This window comes from Delphinapterus leucas, chromosome 5 (assembly GCF_059928025.1).
Source record: "Delphinapterus leucas isolate spDelLeu-1000000601 "Yukka" chromosome 5, BTC_Dleu_Yukka2, whole genome shotgun sequence".
NCBI lineage: Eukaryota > Metazoa > Chordata > Mammalia > Artiodactyla > Monodontidae > Delphinapterus > Delphinapterus leucas.
Window position 1 is genome coordinate 102,993,321 of NC_143133.1, and position 14,313 is coordinate 103,007,633.

General features: G+C 40.4%; 1 protein-coding gene across 1 annotated transcript; it reads right to left on the reverse strand.

The window, feature by feature from the left end:
* Nucleotides 1-251: 251 nt before the first annotated feature.
* On the reverse strand, nt 252-2,502 carry NPY2R (neuropeptide Y receptor Y2). The gene has a single exon (XM_022566564.2). It carries the CDS (start codon nt 2,500-2,502, stop codon nt 1,348-1,350), a length of 1,155 nt encoding a protein of 384 aa, XP_022422272.1. The 3' UTR covers nt 252-1,347.
* Between the last annotated feature and the right edge of the window lie 11,811 nt (nt 2,503-14,313).

Below are 14,313 nucleotides of genomic sequence, written 5' to 3' on the forward strand. Positions count from 1 at the left end.
AAAGAAGTACAGCTATTTTAATATCTCAATTATTTTTCATGAATGTAATAGGGTTTTAAGCATCTTTGGTTGGATAATACTGAAATAAAAATTGTATTCACAAAATCATTAAAAGAAAAGTATTACAGCATCTATGTTCCACTATGTATAGGTAAAATTTTATTATGTATATATTCAGAAGTTATCCAAAAATATAGCTAATTATTTTGAAAGGAGGATAACTTATGTTGAAACTGGTCCAAACTGAACATTTTTAAAGTGGAATGAATGTAATGTTTTCAATAGTTCTTACCAGATGGGTTCCATTTTGATGAAATTACATTGTTTTATGAATCATGAATGGGTCCATGGAAGATGAATTTCAAAAGTAAATAATAATAACACTGCAGTAAACACATTAGAGTATGTACCTGTGCAAAAACTGCTTACAAATAACCGCAAAATGTTACAAAATGCCACAAAACTATTTCCTAATCTGATTTAATTTTTAGTGAAGACAAACTCAGCTCCAGCATAGGAGTAATATGTGTTCAAAAAGTTACAATTAGCAATGATTAAAAGTATTGTGTGGCATGCTTACTTGTTATTCAAATAGTAACTATACAAAGCAGGGACAAGTTGAAATGAGAAGTTAAATGATGGTTTACATTTCTCTGAGAATTTCAGCCTTTGATTCTAAGTTGAAGAAACTTTTCATTAAATGTGCATTTGGTTTTAAAAAACAATTGGCTAACTGGGTGGTAATGATTCCCCCCATCATTTGCCAAAACACTAATTACATAGAAAATTTCGGTTTATTTCCTTGAAGTCATTCAAATAGTTGGTAACATTTACCTGCAGTGTTCTCTGATGGTTTTAGTCCATAGGAAGAATAACAAAAAGGCAAAATACAATAGAGAAGAGTCTGTGGCTTTCTAGGGAAATTGGTGTTGACAGCCTTTTCATCAGATGAGGGGGGAGCAGTGAATTATACGTCATCCCCGTTCTATGCCCTAATGTGATTTTAAAGTCAACTTTTTTACCCACCACCTCTTAGCAATGCTGATAACACCAACTCCTTGTTCATGTTTCCTTCACTCTGGGAAACAGTCAAAACCATTTCTCTCTGCTTTTATTCATAATTCAACCTACAATCTAAGCAACTGTAAGCAAACTTTTGTTGCCTTGTCTTTGAATTTGAGTGTGTTTACTAGACTCTGACAACCAGTTTTCCATGAATTACACTGCAGATGCTTCCATTCAGATGCTTCCTTAAAATGGGAAATGAGGATGCACCTGCACGCCCCACTCAACCAGGTTTACAGCTCTGGTCAGAATTCATCCATATATTTTCACATGGCAGTTGCCTTAGACGTTGGTAGCCTCTGCGAAAGAATCATTAGGACCATTGTTCTCTGTGGCTTCCAGGTTCTTTTTAGCCTTGAATGTCACAGATACCTCGGAGTGAATGGCGTCTAACCTCTGCTCACAGCGGAAGGCTGAGAGGAAAGCCTTTCTGTAGTTGCTGTTCATCCAGCCATAGAGAAGGGGGTTGGCAAAGGTGGAGCACATGGCAATGATGTGGAACACAGTGAAGATAAGTTTGTACTCCTTCAGGTCCAAGACTTGGTTGTCAATGTCGACAGCAAGTTGGAAGGCATGGAGCGGCAACCAGCTGACTGCAAATACCACCACCACACACACGAGCATTTTGGTGGTTTTTTGCCTCCGCTGATGGTAGTGGTCATTAGCAGCTCCGGGGGTGACATGGTTCTTAAGTTTACTCCAGATACGAATATAGGAAACAGAGATGATGCCCAGAGGCAAAACATACAGTATTAATAAGGAAGAAAGACTGTAGACAGTGCCATAGATGCTCTTCTCCTCACCAGGCCACTTCTCAGTACAGGCCACAATCTCAAAGTCCGGAATAATCTCAATCAATGAATACTCCCGGAAGATGGCCAGGGGGCTTGCTAGCAGGGCACTGATGCCCCAAGCCAAGCCAATAATCAAGAAGCTGATTCGCTTGGAAATCTTGCTCTCCAGGTGGTAGACAATGCAACGATGCCGGTCCAGGGCAATTACTGTCAAGGTGATGGTGGACACTTGTACCGCCAGGCCCTGGGCATAAGGCACCAAGTGGCATAGGACGGGACCCATTTTCCACTCCCCCATTAAGGTGTAGGTAAGTGTAAATGGTAAGCACAGGGTGTTCACCAGAAGATCCGCCACAGCCAGATTGGCAATAAAAAAGTTGGTTACTGTACGCATGCTCTTGAATTTGATCACCACATGGATCACCAAGGAATTGCCAATCACCCCAAGCAAGATGATGGAGCAATAGGCCAATATAAGGATGATCTGTACCTCAATCAGCTTCGTGCTGTCTATAAGCTCCGGCTCAGAGTTAGGGGCCAGCTCCCCTCTAGGAGTGGTGTGCCCTGGACCGAACTGCTCCACTTTCATTTCTTCCACTGTCTGGTTCTCATCAGCCTCTGCACCTAATGGGCCCATTTTCATCAACTAGCACAAGAATCTACAATTTAAAAAATGAACAAATATGGAACGAGGAAAACTCAAGGGTGCAAGGAATATCACAAATGGATTGGTTTCATTTTGGTTGGAGCTCAAAGTACCTGTACTCTGATCCCTAAATTTACACATAGTAGAACATTTCAATAAAGTGGACCCTTAATAGGTCTATTCACAAATATGGATGATAAATCAGATCCCTGAAATGTATATTATGAAGGCAAAATGTAATGTCTATAGTATAGACACAATTCCTTTGTGAATGCGACCAAATTGATTCAATCCATTTTAAGTGAGATGGATATTACAAACATTATCAATTAATTTTATAACTGCTATAAATTCATCAAATTAATTTTAAGGTAGATAAAGTTTGCTTCAATATCTTGACTGCTTTACATTTATAAATATAGCAACTAATTGCACAGAAAAGAGACAAATATTAAAATCCTTTGCCTGGTGCTTGGACTTTAGGAGTATAAAATATTTAAGATAAACTGAGCAGATTCTGTTTCATAGCCAGTTTTTCTAATGTAGGGATTAGCGTTAAAAATAGGTAGGCTGTGTAAAACAGCATATTTTTTTATGATCTGAAATAAACTTCCTACCTGACATACAGCAGAATCCTACATAGGAACTGTATGAAAATATGTCCAATCTGAATTTCATCTCTCTCTAATCCTTGAATACAAAAGTTTTAACACCTTTCTTTTCTAGTCACCCACCTCAACCCTCAGAATCCTTCTGTGTGCCCTACTTAGGTCAATACTATCCTCATTAATTAAGCCACGTAAAGTTAAGAAGCAGGTAACTACGCAGGCTTTTTCATCTCCTTTAGCCCACATGTTTAAGAGAACCCTCAGACTATTCTTAAATATCTCTCCCAATGGTCCTCTTATTTCTACCACGTTAATTTTGTCCTTCTTGATTTCTTACTGTAATAACTCTAATAGTTGTCTAACTTATCTCCCTTTTCCCTATCCTTCCTTCCTTCATTTCTTTCCTCATTGATTCATTCACTTAACTAATATAATTAAGCATCTACTAAATGCCAGAGGTGGCTCCACTCTCATGATGCTTAGGCTTATTCAAACGTGCATTCAGCAAGTATTTAAAACCCACTGTCAGGAATTAGGATTTGTGCTGGGGGAAAAAACAGCAGGATAGTGCCCCTACTCTAAAGCTCTTACATTTACTGAATAGAGCATACTCTGACATTGAAGTGTTTTTTCTGAAATTCAGATGTGATCATTTCATTTCCCCAACATCTCCAAATTGCTTCAAATAATACTAATCGGTTTCTAATATAAAGTTCCCTTCTCAAGTCTATAAAAACATCCGGAGCCCAACATCATAATCGTAGTACTTTTTGAATATGCTCATAATGAAAAAAGGCTGCCACCATTAATTCAGAACCTCTTTGAAATGAATTTGTTTTTTATTAATCATAATCACATCTACCTACATTGGTAGGTGAGTCATATTTATTCATGCCACAGACAATGTCTGGCTGAGCCTGTTTGCTCTGCTCCATTCTTCCCCGATGCTGGAGGGCTGACTCTTGTTGACCGTATTTCCAGGCGCCCAGGACATTGGGATGCTGGCTGCGCTTGGCCAACAGGAGGCACTGGCAGGTAACTAGGAGGCAGGAGGAAGGGAGAATCCAGAAGCCACTGTACTCTTCTCCCTCCCTCTCTCTTCTTACCAGTGCCTCAGCCATCCCTCTATGGCTGGCTCCCACGGGAATGGTCTGCAGTGATTTCGTTTCCAGTGGAGGCACAAGGTCCCTGGATTCAGTCATACTGCTTTTTCCCTGTGTCTCTCTATCTGGAGGTAGTAATGATTCTTTGCTCTTGCTAATCCCTGTGTGGCCTCAACATCCTCTGCTTGGCTTCCATCACTTGTGTAACCAATTTTCTGCGTTAAATTCCTTCTCTTTTGCATTCTTGAATACGTTCTGTTTTGCATGATCTGCTGAGCTTCCCCTGCATATATGCTTTCATTAATTTGCTTTCCCACTACAGTTGCTGCATGTACAGGCTGATAACACTGACATACACAAGAAAACCCCAACTCCACTGTATGACATTCAAAGCTTTCCTTGAACTCAACCCTACCTTCATCTCTCCTGACATCTTAGGATATACCTGATGCTTCTGTCATACCAAACTACTTCCAATTCCAGCAACACATCAGCCTTTCTCATGCCTCCCTGCCCTCCCTATTCACTTATCTCGACAACCTGTGCTCACTTCTAATCCTGCAAGGAGCACATGACACATCACAGTTGTTTTCCTTCAGCCTCCTCACCACAGCTGTGTCTTTTAGGGCACAGTCTGGATTGTTTCCATCCATTGTTTAAATCTTAGCAAATATGGAAAGCACAATTTTACTGAATAATTGAGGTCAGCAAAGTACAAAGTAACAATTTTGATCCTTTCCTTTACTGAAGATAATTGCTTATATAGGATTCTTGCTCTGATATGACATCTCTGTGCTTATTTTCTTGTTCTTAATCAGGTAACCACCTCTACAAGAAAGTTGTTCCAAGATATAATCTCTGATTAGAATATTAAAAATTGTTAGTCAGTACATACCACGAGGAAACTTTCTCTCTCCAAGGGCTTAACACACACACACACACACACACACACACACACACACTAATAGTTGCTTATCACAAAGATGATAGAGATTTTCACATACTCATGCATTTTCTTTACTGATATATTCTCATTCTCTCTGCATACATTTCAAATAGAATGTTCTAAAGAGTCCAGGCCGCCTTTTGCACTTGCCTCCATTCTTTAGTGATTAGAGAAAGTGGAAACTAACCATTCAAATCTTGGAGTGTTTTATTTGATGGGCCCTTTCATTTCCCTTAGACTAAGAATGAGACTCTACAGAGCACAATTAGTCAATCCTGACAAGTCTTTAACAGAACTAATGAGACTCCAGAAGGTCTGAGTTTGAGGTTTGCAGCAAACTAAATTGGGAGCAAGCCCAAGATTGAAGGTTATTAGGGGCATATTTGATTTATTAACTTATTTTGCTTTTTCTTTTCAGTCTCATTTTCTTTATTCACTTCTTTAAAGCTTCTCTACAGGAATGATTATTGATCTACAGGGTATTAGCATGTGGATTCTAATAGCTGTTCTCAAGCACACGACTGGCCTTCAACCAGGTCAGAGTGTTACCCAGAGAATGTATAATTTTATGACTGCACTTCTGGAAAAGTGGAAGAGGATAAGAGAGTACACAGAGGGAGTCGCCAGAGTAAAAACTGAAAAGCACAACAATTCAAAGATGAATAGAAAAGGGGAAAAACGTTTCCATGAAATAAGGTAAAAATGAGGCATCACACTGTTCAAGACATTCAAGGAGAACTGTGAGTGGTAGTTTTCTTGAACGAGTGAATCATTAGAGATTCAGTTATAGAACTATTTCTTCGTAGATAGGAAAATGGCTTCAGGACTTTTTTCCCCCAGAGAGTCAAAGAACTTCAAATTATCTAAGTGGGAAACAAGTTTATGCTTTGACTCCATATTTAAATTTGTGGGGTTTTTTTGCAACAGTATTCTTACTGTCACAGGTTGGCCTTAGTAAAAACTTAATACCTTTACAATCACAAAACTTTCCAGGAATTTTTCTCAGGGAAGAATCCCAGAAAATATGCCATATGCCCTATATGTATTAGTCCTGGAGAGAGGGGGTGTGGACATCCAAGAATGTTGCATGTAAGACATGACCATTTGCCTGATAAGCAGAAAGTTGAAAATATTCACCAAGGCGATTGGGGATGTACCTCTTCTGTCTATTTGAGCCTCTGACCTTTGAAAACAGCACTGTGTATTTCGTGTCACTGAGTTTACACGATGTGTCCCTATTTCCAAAAGCCTTAAAGCTTTTCCTTTTGCCTCCTTTTTGTCCATCATATGCTCTTACCAGGGAGTGAGCCCTTCTGGTGCAGAACCAGCGAACCCTTACATGAATGTGTCCATTCTTGAACAGCTTTGGAGAATGCAGTATGACCTTCCCCACTAAACAGGTGTTTGATTTTTAAAGAGGCAGGAACAGTAACAACCTGCTGTTCTGGAAAGATAATTACCTCTCTCTAAGAAGAGTCAGGGAAATAGTCAAGACTCTTCAATGGGTGAGGAGTATTCCAGTGAATGTAGAAAACAGGGATGGTCTCACCCACAATGCCCATGTTCGGCCTAAATGTGGAACAAAAGCCCCTACATTCATGAGGACCTCCCCCATCCCTCTTCAAAGGACCCGAAAGCTTCTTTTGGGGTGTTCTCATGACCAGAAGGTGAATCAGTTAGGACTTACACTTACTGACCCGGCCCTCGCGCTTCTGCTGAGACGTGGAAGCCAGACGTGTGCCGCCTGTCAGTTTGATGATTATCTAGCCCGCCGACCCGGAGAGGGCACTGGGCGGTTCCCAAAGGCAGGCCCAGTCCGTCCGATCCGACGGTGCTGGGCAGCCGCGCGCGCGGGAGAGCAGGAGAGCGCAGCGTCCGCCTGGCAGTCGGAGCCGCTAGGAGGTTTGCGCCCCTGGGGTCCGCAGCCCACCTCCGCAGCAGAGCGCAAGGGCCCCGCCCCGCCCCGCACTGCGCGGCCAGAGGAGCGTGTGGGGATCCGAGGCTCCGGAGGCGGGAGGCGAATCCCTCCCTCGAGGAAAAAGAAACAGGGGCGGAGGGTGGGGGACAAGGGTCCCTCAATGGAGAAGGCTAGACGGAAATTCTCCGTGCGATGGAGCTGGAAACAGAGTCCAGGTCTCTCCCCCTGGAGGGCTTGGAACGCGCGCAGCGGGACCCTGCCCAGAGCCCCCTCCCGGGGCCCCACAGCCGCCTGCAACGGCTTCTCTTCTCCCCTGACCCCCACTGGCCACCCCCAAGTTTGATACTCTGGGTGTTCGCACCACTCCTACCTTCCACCACCCCCTCCCTTATTCTCCCGCTCCTCAGTTCTATGAGAGACGGCCCGGCGAGGACAGACCCCGGACTAGGGCCGGGCTCACCACATCTTCCGAGGAGAGGCCAGGGCCAAGGCCAGGGCGAGGGCTAGGGCGAAGGCGGGGCGGACAGTCCCAGCTGCGGGCGCTGAGGGTGAGAGGAGATCTCGAGCTGGCTCGAGGCGGATCTGGGAGGCAGAAGCCCAGCGACTTGGCGGAGATGGTAAAATCCCAGAACCGCAACGAGGAGTCGCTCTCCTTTTTGCTTATAGGAGCAGAGTTGGGGGGCTGGACCCCGCGCAGGACCACGGAAAAGCGCCGCACGACTGCGTGAGGAAGACGAACCCTCCGCCAGGGCTGGAGCGCAGGGCGCCGGTGCAACTCTAACTGGGCGGTCGCTGCGCTCCAACGGGAAGGAGAAGCGAGTTCAGATCCTGTTTGCCCACGATCAATTGGTTGCAATTTCCTGAACTGGTGTCTGTTGACAGTTTACAAGTTGGGTAGTGCGCATTCAGATTCAAAAGCCGTCAGCCCGGGTGGTGCACGTTGCTGCTCAGGGCAAAAGCTAGAATAGGAAAGAGAAAACAAAGGGTCACAAAAACAAGACAAATCTAAATCTTGATCTGTCCAGTTAGCTGACTTTTGGCTCCTTCGCTCTTTGGTCATGACCCAAGCTACTCGTGCCACGATGCGCGCGTGCCTCCGAAATGCTCTCACCAGTCTCCTCCTGGCGATGCCCTCTGCTAATGGCTGGAGCCCGCCAGGCTGAGTTAAAGCATCAGAGCAAAACAGGATTGCGGAGTCAGTCAACAAGGCTGCGGGGTCTGTTTCCTCAGTATTCCTCCCAGAAACTCTTAATTCAGAGCCATTCTTTCTCGCAGTTTTCAGCCAATCTCGCTCCCCCTTGTTCATTTTTAGAGGGGGCAGCAGAGCCCATCGAACTAGGGAAACAAAAGACTGAAACTGGAAACCGAAGCCTTTCCTCCAATATCTTGTGCTGGGGCTCAGCACACATTACTTTCCTTGTATTCATCAGTCTCTTCATTTCTGAAGTGAGAATGATCATACTGCTTCACTTGAAATTTCTCTGAAGTATAAAAAAGATTAAGCTAATCAAAAAATACTCTCCAAAATATTAGTTAAGTCCTCTTCTCAAGAGCATTGAGGTTTCAGTCTATGAGGGCTTGCCCACACCCTGATAGTGTTGCATGTGTAAGGCATTTTTACTCAGCCTGATCTGAAATTGATCTTCTGCCTAGTGTAGAATTGTGCCCACAGTAGAAGAGAAATTATTGAGAAAACAAAGAAGCTTGGGCTTTTCAATTACCAATAAACAAAAATACATAGAACTGGAAATATCCAAGATGGTCTACACAGTTCCACTTAAAATATTTTTGTACATATTTACCTTGGAGAAATATTCCTTGTTCACACATGTGTTTTCTGCAACAGGTTCCATGTTTCTTAATATATTTGCACCAGTGAAGAATGAACTATGTGCCAAGGAGCTGTAACTCTAGAAGAGTAGGAGTGGCTTAAAACAACAATCACAAAAACAAATACACAGGAAAACAGATGAGTGCTGTAATTGCTTTGGAGGACTCAGCAGATTTCACTGACATAGGTTGCACAAAACAACTTTGCCTCCTTTTAGAACTGTTTTTCAGAAGCATCTTAGCAAGCACATACAAATACTTGTCTCACTCTCTTATCGACACGTATGTGTCTTAGAAGAGTCGCATAGCTCCACAGACATCTAATCAGCAGTCCTGTTAAGATTGCATGACTTCTTTGATTACTGTTTTCCAATAAAGTACACAACTGCATGAGAAACTGATCCATGGAAATTAAAGTTGCTTTATTGTGTGTCATATTATCAAGGATAGTTTTGACAATTAACTCAACACTTTTTTGTGCATTAAGATCTAACAGATCTCTTTTAGTGTGCACATACTCTGTAGTACAGCAGCAATGAGCCACTCCGATAAATGCCAATAAACCCCATCAAGACACTGATAGAAAGTGGTGGAAGTGGTGGTGAAATATTGATTAATACAAATTGAGACAGGACACAATTTTTACTGCCTGATTTCTGTTGTGTCAAATCATTTAGTTCCTTGGGCAATTTCACATCTAACTAGAATATGTTCTGATTGCTCCTCACATAGGGAGCAGACTCAAACTTAGATGCCTTTAGCTTGGGCCAATGACCTCAATATACCAGCAGCCTAGGCTGCAGTAGCCAGTAGGGAGGGTTGGGGGCTATCATGTGTCAGAAAGCACAAAGCACATGCTTCTTCTAAAAGAGGAGGCTGCTTCTCAGACTCCACTGAACTGCCCTGCAAAAATATAGATTCAGTATTGTGAGATCTGATATTTTAAGAGAAGAAAAATCCATATTATTAAAAACCTTCCAGATTTTATATGAAGGAAATTAATTTTTAAAACGTCAACCCCCAGGTGGCCCAGATCTGTGCAGACCAAAATAAATAAGGAGATATAGATAGGGATAGATAGACAGACAGATGGATAGACAGATGGATAGATATCTGCAGCCTGGCCCATGGGCTTCCAATATTGTAGCCTCTCATATTTGTATGTGATGTTTGACAAACCTCCTAAAATATCCAAAACATGACTCTCCTACCATTTTCCCTACCCATAGACCATTCCTCAGTGCACATACACATAAAAGGAATGCAGCCAAATATTAATTGCTAAATAAGTAATTTTTTTCCCCACTTCTGGTTGAATAGGTGTTCTCAATGAGACTGAAGTAAAGAACATGGTAACTGAACAATTTGGTATTTTAGATGGTTGGAATGAGAAATTTCACAGAAGTGCTTCATTTAAAAAAACAGTTAATGATGTCAGGATAGAAGGCCATTTAATGATACATATTTTTTAGATAAAGTAAATCATGATATGGATTTCCTTCAGTCTAAATTTATTTTGAGAGCAAGGAAGCATCCTCCAATGTGTAAATAACTTCGTTGTTATTTTGATTACAAAGGTAATTTATAACGATTGTAAAAGGAGCAAAGAAAGACATATACATTATCTAAAACAATGTTTTCCAATAAAACTTTCTGGAATGATGGAAATGTTCTGTATCTGCACTGTCTAATATGGTAGCCACTAGCTACATGTGGCTATTGAACACTTGAAATGTGGCTAGTGCAAATGAAACTGAATTTTAAATTTTAATTTTTTGAATAAAAGCACTGAAAAGAACAAATGTGTTTTGATTCCTGGGGGAAAGTTCAGAAAGCTATTTTTTTCCCCTTAATGTCAATGTTTCCTGAGAGACTATTAAGTAAGCTTCAAGCCATACAACTTAACTTAAATCACAGACAGAATGAAATAGTGTAGTGCAGCTGGAATGTGGAAGCTGATTCCAGGAGGAGAAAGAAGTAAGCTCCATAAATCAGGACACCAGCCCAAGAAGGGAGGAAGAGCAAAGAACAGAAAGAGGAAGGACAGCAAACCCATGCAGAGGAATTCTCTAAACCCAGTCATGTAAGAAAAGCTCACTGAGGCTTATTAGCTTTTATTAAATACTGTACTTAAATTCTCAGACTGAAAAAAAATCCTAATAACAAGTCCCTAGTTAGGAAATGTTAATAATCAGTTTAGCTTAACAGTTAGTTATAGTGCTTAGTATATTTGAAACTGACTCTGTCTTGCTTTATTTAAATGTTCAATAAATTTAGTTATTTATTCTTAGGCTTATTAAGTCCTTCCTACAGAAATTATTTTTAAAGTTTCAATAACACTCTCCTATAGTAAAAAATTATGGAGCCTAGCTATCCTAATGTCCATTTTGTTATACTGTTGATTCTCAATAGGTTGTAGATATATTTCTGATTGGATATGAAAAGGAACAATGGGAGTTAAGTTCATATCTGAACAGATACAATGGAGGATGTACCAAGTAGACATAGAAAAAGAGACTAGTTTATGTAAATGGAGCTGCAAGTGTAATAACTTTTAAATTAGTCTACCTTTTTAAAAACTAGCCAGTCCAATCACACTTGTTCTGATGAAAAGGTAATCTTGTTCTGCTTCCTTCTATCTCATTGAAAACTTAGTTCATTTGGAACAAGTGGACCAGTAAACATGTGAGTGGGCAAGAAGTGGCCCAGACAGTGAATTTCACAAAGCTCACAGTCTGGATTCTCTTACAGTCCTTGTATGCAGTGTGTTATGTAGGCAGGTGTCTCATTCAAGAAAAGCAACTAGTCATTCAGAGTGAAATGTATGCTAAATCCTAAACTGGACATAAATATCATTTGCTATGATTTGTATTTCTATGGATTCTGGGTTTTTATTTTTGTTTTGAATTTTTAATTACAGATTCAAAGTAATTAAGCAGGATTGTAAGCAACATATGCAGCATTTTGCTGAGATTTTTAGTTTTTGGTGATCATCCAAATGGATATTGAGACTGGTAAAGGGCCAAATCTAGAAGGATATTTAAATGCAAATGACTTACAGTTCAAATTTTAACATGGAACAAAGGAAGGGATATTTTTATGTGGAATTCAGAATTTAATCAATGCAAATGTTCATTGGATTATCTGAAACGTGCACAGGAGGCCCATGGCTAAAGGGGAAACCTGCACTCTTTTAGAAATATCAACTTTATTTAATAAGTGTTTATCCTTGTAGCATAGAGACATAATTTGATATGTATTTTTTGAATCATACACTCGAAATAAATTTAGTTTTAAAATTTTCTCAAAAAAGTACAAGTAAAATCAAAGCTCTCATACTAAATTACTATTGGTTTATTTTGAGAGATGAGAAGTCAAAGATTTATATATAGTTTTCACATGTTATTTTGGAGATGATGAAATGGCTTATTCAAAGTAAAAATTTCAAAACGTGAAATGAATAATGCAAGTAGGATTAAATTCAGGACTCACTACTCTTTGTAGTAAAAAAGAATTATATAAAAATCCATGTAAACATTTTATTACTCACAACTCCTGTCAACAAATCTTTATAGAGTATATAATTTGTTATAGGCACTGTGCCAGATGATGTCCATACAAGACGAATGACACAAAGACCTGGTTGTTTCTAGTCCAAGTATGTAGACTTTTAAATAAAGAAGTACCATAAACAGCTTGAGATTTTCTGGTAGACTCTGACATAATGGATTTCAATGCCAAATCTGGCCTCTGTACTCCAACACAGAATTAAATCTTGGAGACACAGTTTTGGGTAAAGTAAAAAAGAATAGGTTTATTTCTTTGTCAGGCAAACAGGGCCACAGCAGGCTAATGCCCTCAAAACTGTGTGTACTAACCTGGAGGGGGTAGTGAGAAATTTTATAGTAATGGTTCAAAGGCAGTGTGATCAGCTCATGGACATTATTCTGACTGGTTGGTGGGCAGGTAATCGGGAGTCAGCATCATCAACCTTCTGGTTCCAACCCATCTGGGGTCTACGTGCTTGTGGGAAGCATACAGTTAACTTCTCCCACCTGGTGGGGGTTTCAGTCTCTGAAAAACAGCTCAAAGATATAGTTATGTGTATCCCTTGAGAGGGAACCAAGACCTGCCCCAAGGCTGCACTGTTGTTTCTTGGCTGATCCTCCCTTATCTCTGCATTCCCTCCCTTCCCCGATTAGCAGCTGTTTGAACCTGCCCCGTTGGAACTCAGGGAAGGTCATGGAGGCTGAATGAAGCCTATTTCCTGTAATCAAGAAATGAGGGACTCAGAAAGGCTTTAGTGCCCAGGATCCCCACAGGGTCCTGAGGCCACAAAGAAGGAATGTTCAGTTTTTGTTTTTGTTTATAAGAGTTGTGTGTGTGGAAGGGGAAGAATCAGGGAAGTATTTCATGCAGGAAGTGACTCAACTCAATGTAAACCTAGATAGAGGCCTTCTTGGCTTTACCCAGCACTTGGATACCATTTTCTGTTGGAAATAACCTTCTGAAAACCAAAGTATCATGCATGGGTGATATATTCAGAATTTTTGTTGAATTCTTGGAAATAATTACCAAGGCACTCAATTTAATCATTTAACATCTAGATCACACTTGAATAAAAAATTCATTTCCTGGGATTTAGTCTACATTTTCTTTATCATCACTGAGTTATTCTCTCAACATTAATAACTAAAAGCAAATATTATAGAAACATAATCTTCTAGCAATTCTGTCCTCTGGCATCTTTTTGACTTCTTCCATTTTGTGAGAGTATAAAAAATAGCTATAATTAGGCTTTTGACTGATTCATTTATCTTGCTCTTGGTTTGCTAGCACACTGAAATATGATAAAGAAATTGTTTTGTTTGGAGACACCAGTTACTTAATTAAGTTTACCTGTCATGCGGAGAGCATACAGAAAATGTAAATATTGCCTTCTGTTAAGTGGATTATATGTTGTAACCTAGGTATGATACTAAGAGTATATCCAGATAAACATAGTGGAGAAAATACAAATGTGGAATACAATTATGAACTAGGGCTATTTTTATCCAACTGTGGTGCTAGGGTTCCCTTCATCAAAATCGTATGAGGTCCCTCATAATAATGCTGATTCCAAGATTTTACCTTAGGCAATGCAGCCAAAGAAACCCTTGGGGTAAGAGATGCACTCTGCAATTGGCAAGCCCCCCCAGATAATGTAAATATATATCTACTTTTGACAAGCACTAATCTAGGGAGAAATCTCTCTTATGCCAATAAATAAAGGGGCAAATAAATAAACAAGAGTGACAGAACAGAATTTTATCTGAATTATTCAGACATTTTATGTTCTTCAGAAATTGCTGGGCACTTTTTCACTTCCTACTGTTCATACAGATTTAATGTGATAATACATTT

What these genes read in the sequence shown, in the direction of transcription:
- NPY2R (XM_022566564.2), bottom strand. Translation starts at nt 2,502, where the DNA reads ATGAAAATGGGCCCATTAGGTGCAGAGGCTGATGAGAACCAGACAGTG.